Here is a 16,679-nt window from a genome sequence, read left to right on the forward strand (position 1 = left end):
AATCCAAATCCTACAAATTAAACACACAAAAGATTCCAAATCCTTTCTAATTCTAAATCTTTCCAATTCCAAATCCTTCCACAAAATCCAAATCCCTCAAAAACATTCCGCTGAACCAAACGGGCCCTTAGTTGGAATCCAAAACAGTAGTGAACAGATAATGAAGATGAAAACAGACTAATCAGATGATTACTTAGATGGAAAACAAGGTAAACTCTAGCATTCGAGAGGCTAGCACTCTCCCATAGATCGCTCACCATGTTTATGCATGCCCTACACCACCCCATAGATGGGTGTATGACAAATGGTTGACTAAAATCTTGTTTATTTCATGTTTTCTTTCAACTCTAACTTGTCTGCTTCTTAAGGACTATGGATGGAAAGGATGGGGGGAGATTTCCTATGGGGGATACAAATGTGTCGAACGAGCTAAAGCTGCTGAATTTTTGGTAATGATATTGTATGCAATGATTTAGTAAACCTTTCCTCAAGCTAGGGGTACTTTTGGAAACAACCTCTCTGTCTCCTGAGACAGGGGTAAGATCTGCGTACATTTACCCCTCCCAGACCCTACATCCGGGTGGAATATACTGTTTGGTCTGGGTTATATATTTGAATGGATGACGAATATGAGTTGGTTTCCGGTAAGAATAGTAGTTATCGTGAGAAGGGTAAGAAGGGATCTCCACCCTTGGATTAATCCTAATTGAAGATCAATTGAAAATACCCTTCTAAGCTAATTTGTGCGTTATTTTGGGACTTAATCTGAGCCATTAGGTCAACACTAATTAAAAGTGATCAAGGGTCCAAATGCCTTCTTACACTTCGCATCTTAACTCCTATTCTCACACGATCATTCGTGTGACGAATGTGGTCTCATGGCTTATGTGACTCAACCATGATGCAATCCTATATTATTATTTTGCTAGGTAAGGTCATGGATGGAAGAAGTACATCCTGGTACTAGTAGCCGGATAGTGTCGTATATAATTGGAGTAGACAGCCTCAAGGCATTTAACGTTGACAATATCACCTCTATCCCGAGGGCTTGTGAAGATATTCGGTTGAGAATGGATGGGTTATTCGAGCAAGAGAAACAAGCCATTGGGTTCACGAAAGAGTTCATGGCTTTGTACACAAACGGACCAGCTGGTGGTGGTGGTATCAGGTCTATATCCCATATCATTTCTGTTAATCTTTGTTAATTAACCAAAAGGGTATTGAACAATCGTAGTGGTTTGTGTTTTTCACGAACTTCTAATTTTTATTTTAGTATGTTAGGGGCGAACACTGAATAGCCGGTAAGTCTCGTTGTGACTAGAAGGTCATAAGTTTGAGAAATGGAAACGGCCTCTTTGCAAATATGCAAGGGAAAGACTTCGTACAAGTCTATAACGTAGCGTTTGGTACTGGATTGGACAAGTTGTTTGTCTGCTGTCTTGTACAGTTAGAACTGAAGGGGACTAGACAAGTTGTTTGTCTGGTGTTTGGTACGATTAGAACTGGAGAGGACTGGACAAGTTGTTTGTCTGGTGTTTGGTACGAATAGAACTCGAGAGGACAGGACAAATTGTTTGTTTGGTGTTTGGTACAATTGGAACTGGAGAGGACTGGACAACATGTTTGTCTAGTGTTTGGTATGATTAGAACCGGAGAAGACAGGACTAGACAAATTGCCTTTCAAAAAGTTGTTTGATGATTTTATATATCATATAATAGTCATAGATAACACCTGTCAAATAAATATTTTAAATAATTTAATTTATGAACATTTTTATGCAATTCATATAAATAAATACATACATATATAATTGTCCAGTCAAGTCCCATGTAAGAAACACAACCAAGGGTTGGGTTCCGGTGAGAACAATTTTTTTGGTGAGCACATTGAGAACACTGGACCTTCATCTAACTGCATTCACACACATTCATCTACCTTCGCATACCTACTTGTATCATCATGATGGAAACATTAACAAATTCAGGCATCTGATGGTGACTAAAGGTATGTAAAAATAGGTGAAAGTGAAAGTGGATGAAGGTGGTGAAGGTAGATGAAAGTGGATGAAGGTATGTGTTTTTGTGAGCGACCGTATAAACAAAATCATCGAAAGGCTCAAAAGTGTTCTTACCATTCTCGCCAAACTCATTTGTTCTCACTAGATCCCAACTCATGTCTTATAATCCTTTCAAGAAAAGGAGCCTTATGCTGTAGATACCGAGTGCCATTTACCTTACCGAGTGAGCATGGCAAGGACCATGAATCTTACCTGGTAAGAGTCATAGCAAGGACCAAAAATCTTACCCGGTAAGTGAGCGAAAAGACTCTTACCTATTAAGCGCTTACCAGGTAAAAGACAATCACCAACAATCCATTTTGATGGCTAGAAATGTTACTCAATAAGGTAAGTGAGGGTGGTGACTCATGTTGGTAAGCGCTTACCGCCTCCCACCAACCCCAAGCACCACCACTAAGCACCACCATCCACCACCCACTAACATCCACCCCAACCCCACCCCTCCACCCAACCTCCCCCTCCCCTACTCCTGCCCCCTACCGCACCCACCAAATCTTCATCTTTTATCCCAAATAGTGGTTTCACATGATCCCACCACCTCACTACCATGCCCAATCATCAACAACCCCCACCCTACCCTACTCCTCCCCTAACCACCCCCACCCCACTCGATAAGCGTTTGGTAAATGTAACACCCTAGTTTCTTTATTTGATAAATCTCAATTTTTAAGCCTTAAATGCAAATATTTATAAGTAATTCAAGTACTCCAGTAGCTGTTACATTTAGTGAAACATTTTATTTATAAGACTAAACAAGCTAGTGTTAAGTTGTTAAGGCTAGAAGTGTGTTGACAAGTCTAGTAAGCATGACTAAGCAATCTAGTGATGAGTTGTTAAGCTAAAAATACGAGTTGGCAAGACTATTGATTACAAGACAAGTTTAGGAAGCATGACAAGGAGTACTAGAAGCATGAGTTGTTTAGATTCTCTTATCCTTAGAGATGAGTTGTCTAGATTCTCTTATCCTTATTGTCTATATTATCTTATCCTTATGAAATGAGTTGTCAAGATTCTCTTATATTTATAGATGAGGTGTTAAACTCTCATAAGAGTACAATCTTGAGAGCAAAAAGAACAAGTAGTTAATGCAATGAATTTATCTATAAATAGGGATTGAAGGGTCACTATTTGTGGATACCAAAAATAAGAAATCTCTCTCTCTCTCTCTCTCTCTCTCTATATATATATATATATATATATAAGCTTGAAGAAAGGAATCAAAGGAAAAAGTAGGCAAAATCAAAGTGAGTACTTATGTGATTTATGAGATACATGCATGCTATATATAAACGTATTTTATGCATTACAAGTTATGTTGGCATGCTTGTTTTACATGAAAATATTGTACACATACATATTCAAGATATGCATGATGACATGTTCTAATACAAGTATACACACAAGACATGAAAATCATTTACATGTTATCATATGTGTTACACAAGGCATGAAATTTTTTACATGTTACGTATAACCATAATATCCAACATACGGGATATTACAAGAAGGGACGTCTTGCAAACGGACCTTATAGGGCAGCCTTTTATGGACCCGAGGGTTAGCAAACCTCAAGACAAGTATGGTATACATGCATGTGACAAGTGAGATCTCAAAAGAATGTTTTGTGCATGATAAAGAATAGTATTTTATGATGTTTATGCATGATAATAAAGAATATTTTTTATACATGGTCAAGAGCTTTAATGAATTATCATTCACAAAATATCATGAAAATTTCTCATTCATGAAACCATAAATACTCACTAAGCTTATAGCTTATATATCTCATGTATGTATCTCAGGAAAGAAGTAAGGAGGATTTGCATAAAGTAGTATGGTKTTARTCAATAAGCAAGTTTTGTTGTAATACAAGCTATGGTCACGTTTCCGCTAAGTAATCTCTTCTTTGATATAATTTCAAGATATGTTATAAATAAAGCTGAATTTCAAGTTCTGATTCAAGATTTAATAGTTTTATCATGTAAAGTAACGGCACCCAATATATAAGGACGTGGGGCGTCATAGTAAACATTTCCTTAATCTTGGTCTATGTCATTCTAATGTCGATGGTAGACAGTCTCTTTTGTTTCATTTGACATTTCTTTGCTTGTGTATAATAGATGTCATTTATTTATACTACTTCCCATTCTTTTATTTTTTCCAACCTGTCTTCGTTTTTACACTTCATCCTCTTCTCACTCCATATTAATGGGATCCATAATCACATACCAAAATAAAAAAATTAAATTGATCTAAATCATTAGGACCTTAATCATCTTCTATTGCAAATAACTTCTGCTGCATTGCATATTCTCACACTGATTAGCTTACTCTTCTATTATGAAATGCAGCACAGGATGCAAGAAAGAGATCATTCTTCATAAAGCATTGGTATGGCCCTCTTCCATTTTCTTATCGTGTGTGTGTATATATATACACACACACGATTATCACAATGTTTGAGGTTCTCATTTGATTATGCCCATATATATGTGTGTGTGTGTGTGTATGTAGAGTGAGGTTCAGGGGAAAGCCCCAAAAAAATGAAAGTCATCTATATGCATATGGGAATACAAGTAACTAAAGTTGTTTCATGGTTTCTATGCACATGTACATGTTATGCACATGTGTATAAAGGAAAAATTACTTACAAATTACTTGTATGCACACGTGCATATCGTAAAAACTTAAAAGTTACTTACAATACTTGTATTCACATGTGCACACCGTATAGATGAATGGTTACTAGGGTGTTCCTCAGTTTTTCATTTTTCGCGGTTTTCCCCTAAATCTGACTCTGTATGTTTATAGGGGCATGTTCAAATGCAAACTTAAATTTCATTGTGAACCGGGGGACCAAGGAGAGTGCGCCAAGTCTCCCAGACATTCACGGGATATTCATCATGAATGGTGCATTATTCCGTTATGAATTTTGTAAAATATTCGAGTTCATTATTCATGATGAATGAGGACATGTATGCGCTATCCCTTGCCCCCCCAGTTCACAACAGAAAACAAAACAGGTTTGCAACTCATGTTTTCCTCTCTCTCTCTCTCTATATATATATATATATATAATATACATATACACACACACATCTATATATAGAGAGGGGGGGACTAATCAAATGAGAACCTCAAAATTGGGATAAATGTGAGAACCTGTGCATCATGTGTTATTTCATATAATTCTTTTTCGTCTAAGGCTAATTTTTAAATGTCGCAATAATTACTTTGAAATAGAACTTCCAAACGCCCTCGAAAAATACTCTTATCTGATTTAGGGTTTGGAAGATCAGTTTTCCTTAGTACTCCGTTCGTGAGCTCATTTCTTGTTTTAGTCTGTCCTAAAAAAAATGTTTACATTCAAATTGAGGATCTATTTTCCAATTCTACCCTTAATTCTACCCTTAATTATGAGATAGAAAAATTCATTGCTCCTTTTATTATTAAGAGTAAAATTGTCATTTACTTAATTAATACGTGTAATAATTACACATTTTTTAAATTGTATCCCTTTCCATTGTGGACATTTACTTTGAGACGGAGGGAGCATTCTCTATCTCGATTTTTTTCTTTGTATAGTGAATACTTATTTCTGTAATAATTACACATTTCTAAAACTGTGTCGAACCGTTATTTCTGTGTAATTGTTAGGTCGTTTGCATGGACCAAACTTTGCGCTAAAGCAACCACCGTAGGTTACTTACGGAAGTCAACCACAATGCGTGTTTTGTTTCGTTTTTCAGGTTGGGCGTGAACATATTTACTGGAGAATCTCCGCAAAGCGAAACCAACCAACAAACTCGAAGGATCAAATCAACGTAGTCCATCCAGAAACGCCATCTGATAATCTCGAGGGGTTTTTATCTCCCGAGATTCACCTCTCTCCTGCTCCATCGGGCCAAAAGGTCTGTCTCTACAACGTAGGCCATAGTCGAGCTGGAGACAAAGGTAACGACATAAACTTCTCCATCATCCCTCATTTCCCGCCGGACATCGAGCGTCTGAAGATCGTCATAACACCAGATTGGGTCAAAAGAGTCGTGTCGCCTCTTTTGACCCAATCATCGTTTCCTAACCCTGATGATATGGAAACACGAAACAAGTGGGTCGAAGAAAATGTTAATGTCGAGGTTTACGAGGTTCGAGGAATCCGTTCATTAAATGTTGTCGTGAGGAACATTCTAGATGGCGGTGTTAATTGTTCTCGAAGAATAGACAGGCATGGGAAGACTATATCAGATCTCGTTTTGTGCCAACAAGTCGTTTTGCCACCGTGATTAGACGATCGTTTGATCTTTCGTGCAACTTTCGAGGCGGTCTCGAGTGATGTATTTACATCGTGGGATAGTAGATATGTGAATAAGTTTTTGCTCGAAAATGATAAGTTTGATGGTATATTTAACCTCGTGGTAACGGTGGCAAGCGTTTATTGCTTTCAGCTACCAATCGGATGGTTGGGAAGAAACAAATTGGTCAGAGCTATTAAGCAGTATTAATGAGATTGAACATAAAAGAAACTGTTTGATTTTATATAATATAATGAGTTCATTCTCCCATAAGTTTGTTATGGGAATTCTTTTTCTGTCAAGAAGTCATTCTGATATAAAAGTAATGACTTCTTGACCTGACTAATTTGTAAGATTCATAACATGGTTTTAAAAACGCTCGTGGTCATGGATTATAAACAATCAATAATGTCTAATAAGATTCAAAATTTACCATTGGTTGGGAAATGAACAAATGTTGTCTTATAGGGAACTTGATACCTACTTTATCAGACGTGTTTTTAAAAACGTGAATCCAGATGTGTGGATAAAACAGATAAAGTCTGGTATAGTTGGCTTGAGATGTTATAAATGGTATTAGAGCCTGAAACCAGACTGATACTATCATGCTGGTCCTTACTGTCGTCAGATACAGATCCATAATCTTTTTCAAGCGTTTGCATCATTGGACCATAAAGAAAATGATATGATTTTCTTTAACAAAATCATAAGGTTCAATTGGTTAGTTGTTTGTATTTTCAAGGAAAATATTTGGGTTCCATTCTTGCATATTTGTCTTAGGGGCTGTTTACCAAACGCTTACTTAGGTAAACGTTTACCAAGTCACGTTATCTTACCAGATGAATATGATAATGACCAAAAATCTTGTTTGGTAAGTGCGAGACAAAGACCAAGAGTCTTACCCGGTAAGTGGGATCGACGACTCTTACCACGGTAAACGTTTATCGGATAAACTGTTGCATACGATGCCGTTTTTGTAGACTGAAGTCTTACCCGGTAAATATGTGGTAGTGTTAAATTTTACCGGTAATTACTTACCAGATAAATGTTTGGTAAACAGCCCCTTAATCATAATTTATTTTTAAAACAAAGGTCATAAGATAAAAACCCAATTTTTATGTTATTGAATATAAGAAGAAAAAAAAACCCAATTAAAAGCCGAAAAACAAATATTCAGGAGTTAACAAGTTATTACAAAAAAATTGATCTTTTAAAGCAAATGTACAAACTTTAATCAAATATCTATTTTTATTTATTATTATTATACAATTTATTTTTGAACTGTCATAATGATCACATAAATGACATGTTTATTGATATGAACTTGCATCTCATTTAGGTAACGTTTGATATACAGACATGATTGAATAGGACTATACATGGTAGAACTGGACAAGACAAGAGGGTAGGACTGATTGGACAGTACAGGACTGGACAGAACAAGAGTATGTCTGGTGTTTGGTACGACTAATACTGGACGAGACAGAACTAGACAAGCTACCCCTAAAAGTTATTTGATGATTTTAAATATTATATAATAGTTCTAATTAACACAAATAATATAAACAATTAAAGAATTTAATCTATAAATATTTGTAAATTTTCATATAAATAAATACATACATATATAATGGTACCAAATTTGAATGAAAAATTTGATATAATTGATGGTAGTAGTGATGGTGTGGAGGTGGTGATGGCTTATGGTAGTGGTGGCAATTGACAGTGGCCGACGGTGGTTATGGAGGTAGAGGCAATGGTGGTTTGTGGACTACGGTGGTTATAGATGAAATGAAGATGGTGGATTGTGGTGGTGGTGGTGACAGTTGACAACGGTGGAGGAGGTAATTGTGGCTGATGTAGTGAAGATAGTGGTGGTGATGGTTATAGTGGAGGTGAGGTGACAATGAATGGTGGTGGCTGATGGTGGTTGTGGAGGTCGCGGATGAGGTTGTTGCAGTAGAGGAGGAGTTGGAGGTGGCTAACGGTGGTGGTGGTGGTGGTAATGGACGGTGGTTGTAAAGGTGACAATGGACAGTGGTGGTAGGTGACCAATAGGAGGAAGTTGTTGCGATATAGGAGGATTTGGAGGTGGCCAACGGTGGTAGTGTTGGTGGTAATGGGTGGTGGTGGTCGGTGGCCGATTGTGGTTGTAAAGTTGGCAACGGACGGTGGTGAAGGAGGTTGTTGTAGTAGAAGAGTTGGAGGTGGCGAACGGCGACAGAGGTGTTGGCAATGGACGGTGGTAGTCGGTGATCGACTATGGTGGAGGTGGCGATGGACTTTGTGGACGGTGGTTGTGGAGGCGTCGGAGGATGTTGTTGTAGTGGAAGAGGAGGTGGAGGTAGCCGCCAGTGGTGGTGACGACCAAAACTAGCAGTAATGATCATTAAAACAAATATCATATTAAGGTTATATATCAAACTACGGTCGATTAGTAATATTTTAGTTTATGTCTCATTCTTGTTTCATCTTGTTCCACCTATTTTGGTGGAACAAGAAAAAGCCTCTTTTGTCTCATGTTGTTCCAATTTGTCTAGTTCTTGTCTTTATCCTATGTCGCGCCAAATGGGACAGTGAGTTCTTGTTTAGTCTCATGTTGCGTCAAACGTGAGACAGTAGGTTTTCCCCGTCCTGTCCTATCACATGTACCAAATGCAGCCTATTAAACCAAATGCCTTTTCGTATGAAGATAGATTTTTGTTAAAGTAAATTATATTTTTGGTCCATATGGTTTATTAGAGATTGCTATTTCTGTTTCATTCTTTTTAAAACTATAGTTTTCATCCTTATTGTTTACAATTAATTGTTATTTCGTTCTTATAATTTATTACTGTTTTGGTTCCTGTGGTTTACAATTGTTTTCTGTTTTTGTCTCTCGTACCATGGATGGACCTATAGTGGTGCATACGGTGGCACGTGTTACTGTATTATCCTCCGTTGAAGGTAAAAAAAAAATAGATTCGTGAAAGGTGCAACCGTATTAATTTGTTGTGTACCACAGTATTATTTTGAAACTACGATAAGAACATGTTTTATTTGATAGAGTTGGTTTGCAAGACTTTTATTCCACCCCATACCCAAGTTCGAATCATGTTAGTGTCATTTTCCTAGTCAAATGGTGTCATCGTTTGAAAAAAAAATCCGTATATTTGTTTCTTATAGTCAAACGGTGTTACCATTTGAAATTTTTTCCCTATATTTTGTTTCTTATAGTCAAATGGTGTCACGGACAAAATAATAATGAATTGTAAACCATAAAGACAAAAACCACAATTTCACAACCACGTGAAGACAGTCGTAATTTTTAACAACCCAAATGAGTGAGAAAAACGTAAATTACTCATTTTATTAATTATATTTTTAACAGACTTAAAAATTCGAGTGGCTGAAGCTGATGCAAATACTTTCAAAGGGCTGGTTAAGATCGATCATAACCGGATGATTATGAATTACTTTTATTTTTCCAAACAAAACATCAATCTAGAATCTTTTTCTAGTAATAACAGAACGAAAATAACCCGAAATAAAAACCCCACCGTTATTAATTTCATTGCATCAAAATCAGACAAATTATCCTTATTTTTCTCAAATTTATTTAAAACTCCAATCACGTGTCTGTATTTTATCGATTCAGTAAGAATCCAACCGTTAAACCGTTATAAAAGATAAAACAAAAGCTATTTTGTGTGATTTGTATTAGTTTTTGTCTGTTCAAAAGGAAAAGAGTTTATTCATTATTTGAGATGGATCTTTAATTGTTTGGCAACCCATTTTTGTTGGGTTCTTTTCGTTAAGTTTTTTCGAAGGTATCGAAAGCAAACCGCAGAACAAAACCGAAAGCGAAGAAGATGTCATTCACAGGAACTTTAGACAAATGCAAAGCCTGTGATAAAACGGTTTATTTCGTTGATTTATTAACTGCAGATGGAGTCACGTATCATAAATCATGCTTCAAATGTACCCACTGCAAAGGAACGCTTGTGGTTTGTGTCTTCGATTCTGTTCTTTTCTGGTTCTTTCAATCTGTTATTATACGGGTCCACTAATTTTACGTTGATTTATACTGATTATGGCTCGTGTTTCTTCATAGCAGAGCAAAAATTTGTGTTAATGTTCATTAAAGCCATTTTTCACTCGTTTTTTTTTCAATGACATATAACACGTTCTTATACTGGTTTGAAATGCATAATTCAGTTCTTTTTGTTTCTTCAACAATTTCTTATCTTTACCGGACTTTTCGGTAAGATTCAAACCCAGATGAGGTTCTGAGTATCTGTCAGAGAAAAAAAGAACGAAGGAATCTTTTAGGATTTCCATGAAATGCTTCGATTTCTATGTTGTTGGAACATTCTGTTTTTGTGTTAATTCAAAATACGAACAAAAACTCCATCATCACAGGAAGAGTTGTTTGTAACCTATCATTGCTTGGAATGTTGAAATCTTGAATTTTCCGTTATCTTAGATATCAGTCATTTTTAAATTGATTCAGAACCACTGTAGCTCGTTTTTCATTGAAACAGATAATTCTCATGGTGGTTTCAAATAGCTATCGATCTTTTTTAGCATACTTTGTAAAAATGTCTCGTTTTGCAATGATCTAAAACATGGTTGCTCGTTTTTTCTCTCGAGAACACCCTTTTTAGTTTGATTGTTTATTATCATAGAAACATACGTTTTAAGGTCTATTTAGAAGCCCGTTTTTCGTTCATTAAACGATTTATGATTTTTTTAAGCATATAATATTTATATACGGCAAATGTAACAAATAAACTCACATACTCTCCTCACATTGGTGATGTTTGAACTCCTGACCTCTTAAGAGATCAAACATTATGATATCGCTAGGTCAAAGACCCTTTTGGTAAATTTTATTATTATTAATTTTATAATTAAATAAATATAAATTATTTTGGCAGATGAGCAACTACTCCTCCATGGATGGAGTCCTCTATTGCAAGACTCATTTTGAACAACTTTTCAAGGAATCTGGGAATTTCAGCAAGAACTTTCATACATGTAAGTTTTTATATTTTTTTTAACTAGAAAGGTAATCGAACAATGCAACGAAATACATCTCGATTTTAATGTTCAATTTTTTTTTTCCAATTGATGTTATAATATGATTTTGAGAAAGCAATAATGTTTTTATTTTTGAATAAAATATAAATATAAATACATCATAAAAAAATTGAAAAAAAAATATTGTTATTAATATAGCACTAACTATTTTAACTTTCTCGTGTTTTTGTGTATTAAAGCTATTTCTTTAATTCATTTTTCTTTGGTGTAATAATATAATTTTTTATAAAGATAATAATCAAGTATTTTGTTAAAATTTAATGATTATCCTAATTATATTTTAGATTTATTATATTTAAAATGAGATGTTTATCCTCTATTTGATTATGTTTATTTGCAGTTAGTTTCACGAATTCAAACATTAAACTTTAATAAGTTGTTCTTAGACACAATTTACTTGTAATCTTGAATTTTAAGTAATATGCATCAATAAACAATACTTCATACATAAAAAATGGTTTTTAAGAGTTTTTATCCAATGATTTATAATATAGAATAGATTATATATTTTATTTTCTAAGACTAAACTACAAATTTGGTCCTTGTTGTTTGTTGAAAACAACACTTTTCATCCCTACAGTTTTGAAATTACAAGATAACCATCATGGTTTGTAAAAACGTCCGGATTTGGTACCTTCTTCTAACGATCATTAAAGAATTTCCGTTAAATGAGAGGTATTTTTATCTTTTTATTGATTGTTTTTTGTCTTTAAAACCAATCAAAATCGATTTTACGATTTGATCCATGTGGTTTTTGATTGGATAATTTAACAAACCACAAGGACCAAATTCGTAGCATACTCATTTTGTAATAAAAAGACTACTAATGTTTATTGGGTGTCAACGAAACTGAATCGAAACAACACATACTTGAACTAGCTCAGTATCAATTTAGAACTGGTTCAGTCTAAAACGAATATAACATGGAGATTCTTTTATCTGAAGATATAAACTTCAAACAACGTCGTTTCATTTTAATAAAATAAATAAACCAATTCAGTTTTGGTTCTTGTTCTCAATTGTAAAAATATTATAACTTGGAATTAAACAAAATATACGCTTAAAACAATACTGTTAATTCTACATATTGTATGCTTCTTTCGGGCTAAACGTTTTGCCTTAATTTTTGCAGCTAAATCAGAAAGAGAAAATCCGGCGGTACGTTTATCTATTCCATGGGGGGTTTAAATTATTATTCCTTTCGTTCCAAAATAAATGTCCATAATGAAAATAACAGATAACTTTAGACATGTGTAATGATACATTCAACCACAAGGGTGGTGCTTGATTGGTTTAAGCTTAGACTCCAAATGTCAAAAGTGTTTGGAGGTCTCATGTTCAAATCCAATGAGAAATTAAATCCCCATATGACCACAGAAGTTCAAATGCGGTGACTCTGGGCTACCCGCGAAGCGGGTGGTCGTCCTGGGATTAGTCGGCTCACATTGCGGGTCGAATATCCAGGTTAATAAAAAAAACATTTAACCCCTTAATTATAAATGAAGTAATTAATTTTTCTATTGCATAATTAAGGATAAAATTAGAAAATAGGTATTTACTTTTGAAAATGGACACTTATTTTAAAACAAATTAAAATAAAAAAACATTTATTTTAGAGAAAAAATAATATTGTTAATTGTTATTATTTATATTCTAGACTGTATTTTCGAATGAGATATACCATATTTTTCGATCTGGTTTAATTTTAATTAATTTATTGCAATAAAATCATTTCTGTGATGCAGTCAAAGGCACCCAACAAATTATCGTCTTTTTTCTCTGGAACTCAAGATAAATGTAGAACTTGCAACCAAACTGTTTATCCTCTCGAAAAGGTTTGTATATTACACATTGTATTATATGTTACTTTTGACATGATACACATACGTATATTATATATATTTAATCGGATTCAAACGAGAACAATACATATTTAAGAGAATAAGAAAATGGTCGAATCACATGTGATTTTACATTAACATCACGTACAAAATCACATGTAATTCATGCGACTTTGCCCCACGACCTAAAATCGTGGCCAAAGTCGCCTGCACACCTTGTTTGACCGTTGATTTAAAATCACATGTGATTTTGCACGTGATTTAACTGTTTTAGTATTCTCTTAAATAATTGACATTCTCGTTTAATTCTCCTTGTATGTATGTATGTATGTATGTATGTATGTATGTATGTATGTATGTATGTATGTATGTATGTGCACATGCATGCATGTATGTATGTATGTATGCATGTATGTATGAATGCATGAATAGGTAAAATTTGCATTTCTTCTTGGTTTTTAAAGAGAAACATTTTACTTTGAAAATTACCAATTGGAAAACTCCATGCAAAAGTTCTTGTACAAGTTTTTTTGGGATATTCAAAATAGTATTTATCGGTACATTGTGCATTAAAAGTTGTACTATTTTATACGATTGAAAAATATCCGTTAGCCAAGATTCGTATATATGTTATGCATTAAAAGTTGTATATTAAAGTAGAACCATTACATACTTTGCCTTAGACTTGACTACTATAATCATGTTATCATGACTTGTATTTTGTGCATCACAAGTTGTACCTTATGTTGAATTTGACAGTTTTAACCTCTGAAAACACAAAAAAATCTTGATAGAACTTTTCATTGGTAAAAATAACCACAAACCCATGAATTTTTTGTACTAATTCATACCATGGTACAACTTGTTAATGCACCCATGGTACAACTTGTTTTTTTTAAGTATATAATATTTGTATACGACAAGTAGAACAAATAAACTTACACACCCTCCTCACTTTTGATGAGGTTTGAACCATTGACCTTCTAGAAGGCCAAAGACTCACATACCGCTAGACCAAAGTCCCTTTAGTTAGTACAACTTGTTAATGCACAAAATAATTTTTATTTTTCTTTTTTCTTTTTTTTTTCTCTTTTTGTAATTATAGGTGACAATGGAAGGAGAGCCATTCCACAAGTCTTGCTTCAAATGTGCTCATGGAGGGTGTCCCCTTACACACTCATCATATGCTTCCCTTGATGGTGTCCTCTATTGTAAACATCATTTTGCTAGACTCTTTATGGAAAAGGGAAATTACTCTCATGTCCTTGAGGCCGCGAACAACAGAAAAAGCGCCCCGCCTACACCCGACCCATCTGAGCCACCATCTGGAGACGAAGCTGAAGGTGAAGATGAAACCGCTGATGATCCACCCCCGGACGCTGAACACGCCGAAGAAGAAAAGGAAGAAAAAGAAGACGACGATTAGCAATCCTAAGGAAATCGATCATACAAGAAACCGGAACACAAACACAGACACGTTTTGGTGAATTTGTTGAATTACTTTTTATGTTTAAGGAAAAATTAATTTTTGGTCATTAAATTGTGACTTATATGATTGTCACAATCTATATCGAGTTCTAATGTGTGTATGTTTATACAGAATTGTGTACATTTTTTTGTATTTATATACTAATGATATATTTTTAGAGATTTGACGATCGTTTTAAGTTTTTTCAAAGTATTTTCTAGAATTTACTTAAACATAACTGACCCAATGTCTCTTTATCAAAATTCCATTGCAAATATAACACAAACCAAACCACACTCACGTAATGTTCAAACCTATGCCTTGTTCACGGCCGTTTGTAGGCAACGGCAGAACGGGAAATTGCCCATGCGCAAACAAAAATTGAGGCCTAGAACTGAACTCGATGACGGAAAGCGTCTTTCCTTTTCTAGGGTTTCAATTAAAAAGGCTAAAAGAAAAGCCGCTTACTTAGACAATTGGATTAGACCGAAAGCCTTTTTATTAGTAGTACTATCCATTTAAAAAAGTTCATCTATATACTTTTTCTTTCATCACAATAACTTTGTTTTAAAGAATATAATATTTATATACGGCAAATAAAACAAATAAACTCACATGCTCTCCTCACCTTTGGTGAGGTTTGAACCACTGACCTCCTAGGAGGTCAATGACTCACATACTGCTAAGCCAAAGAGCCTTTGGTTTCATCACAATAACTTACATACTTACCGAAAACTAAAACAAGGAACTTCTTCTTAACCATATTATGTGAAATAACAAACAAGTTGTTTCAATTCAGGGACGGACCTACAGTGGTGCCAACAGTGGCACGTGTCATTGTATTATTTCTCCGTTGATGGTTAAAAAAATAGGTTTGTGAAATGTGCAATTGTTTTAATCTGTTGTGTGTCACCGTATGTATTTGAAACTACAATGAGAACAAGTTTTATTTGGTAGAGTTGGTTTGCAAGACTTTTATTCTATCACAGACCCAAGTTCGAATCGTGTTAATGCCATTTTCCAGTAGTTTTTGAACTGACAACTTATCCCATAAGACCCTCGAACTGACAACTTATGGAAATGAACCCAAATCTTATGTTGGTTTATGTAGATGATGGATCATACGAAAAGCAACACTCAATGGCATACACCACAATCAAAAGGGTATAAACGTTGACTAAATCTTAAAAGTATAATTAATCTAATTTAAAAGCTAAACTAAATGGTCATACGTGTTAATTGGATTACAATTTGTGTGAACCCGACAAAAGCCAAACAACAAACGCTTAATTTCGATTGAGTTCCATGGTGTTATTTATTTAATTATTAGTGTGTTTTTAATAATTTTAATATGAAACTCTACATAAATCAATGAGAAAATGTCACAAAATGAAAGTAAGCGTTGGGGCTTTTTGGATACTTGAATGGGGGGGAGTCTAGAGGGACGTTTGGAGTGCTTGAAGAGTTGGGGGTAAGCTTCAACTCATATCTCTACTTTTATTTTGTAAATATATATGTATAATATTATATATATATATATATATAGAGAGAGAGAGAGAGAGAGAGAGAGAGAGAGAGACTTGGGATCATGTGAGACCAACTTGTTTTCATGAGATCCGTGAGACCACTTTTTTACACTTAAAACTTTACAGTAAAATGCTGTGAAGGTAACTTTCACATTGTGTTTGCTGTGAAGGTTCAAATTTTTTTATCTTCATAATGTTTTTGCTGTAAAGTTTCAAGTGTAAAAAGGTGGTCTCACGGATCTCATAAAAACAGACTGGTCTCACATGAACCCAACCCTATATATATATATATGAGTGATCAAATGAAAACCGCCTTCATTTGTGTAAACCGTGCAAACCACCTTCATCCGTCGATTTCATTGTTTAATCTTATGAAATTTTTTCATGAAATT

The 16,679-nt window shown here is 34.6% G+C and overlaps 2 protein-coding genes across 5 annotated transcripts in view; both read left to right on the plus strand.

Annotated features, from left to right (window-relative positions):
- LOC112526555 overlaps positions 1-6,950 on the plus strand; it is a 15,604-nt gene extending 8,654 nt beyond the window's left edge. For all 4 annotated transcript variants that reach the window (XM_025136886.1, XM_025136890.1, XM_025136888.1 and 1 more), the window contains 4 exons: positions 369-449; positions 930-1,168; positions 4,430-4,469; positions 5,828-6,950. In XM_025136886.1, coding sequence (XP_024992654.1) covers positions 369-449; positions 930-1,168; positions 4,430-4,469; positions 5,828-6,361 — 894 coding nt within the window. In that variant the 3' untranslated portion in view covers positions 6,362-6,950. The remainder of the gene's footprint in view (positions 1-368; positions 450-929; positions 1,169-4,429; positions 4,470-5,827) is intronic.
- A 3,271-nt stretch (positions 6,951-10,221) lies between these two features.
- Positions 10,222-14,719, plus strand: LOC112526437 (LIM domain-containing protein PLIM2c-like). The gene is made up of 5 exons (XM_025136719.1): positions 10,222-10,356; positions 11,290-11,389; positions 12,585-12,610; positions 13,198-13,287; positions 14,399-14,719. Exons 1-5 carry the CDS (start codon positions 10,222-10,224, stop codon positions 14,717-14,719), a joined length of 672 nt encoding a protein of 223 aa, XP_024992487.1.
- The last annotated feature ends 1,960 nt before the right edge of the window (positions 14,720-16,679 follow it).

Source organism: Cynara cardunculus, assembly GCF_001531365.2.
Source record: "Cynara cardunculus var. scolymus isolate 2C chromosome LG 14, CcrdV1, whole genome shotgun sequence".
NCBI classification, from domain to species: Eukaryota; Viridiplantae; Streptophyta; class Magnoliopsida; order Asterales; family Asteraceae; genus Cynara; species Cynara cardunculus.

What these genes read in the sequence shown, in the direction of transcription:
- LOC112526437 (XM_025136719.1), top strand. Translation starts at nt 10,222, where the DNA reads ATGTCATTCACAGGAACTTTAGACAAATGCAAAGCCTGTGATAAAACG. An exon ending in ACTGCAAAGGAACGCTTGTG is followed by an intron (nt 10,357 to 11,289) that starts GTTTGTGTCTTC and finishes TTATTTTGGCAG; the next exon opens with ATGAGCAACTACTCCTCCAT. An exon ending in CAGAAAGAGAAAATCCGGCG is followed by an intron (nt 12,611 to 13,197) that starts GTACGTTTATCT and finishes TCTGTGATGCAG; the next exon opens with TCAAAGGCACCCAACAAATT.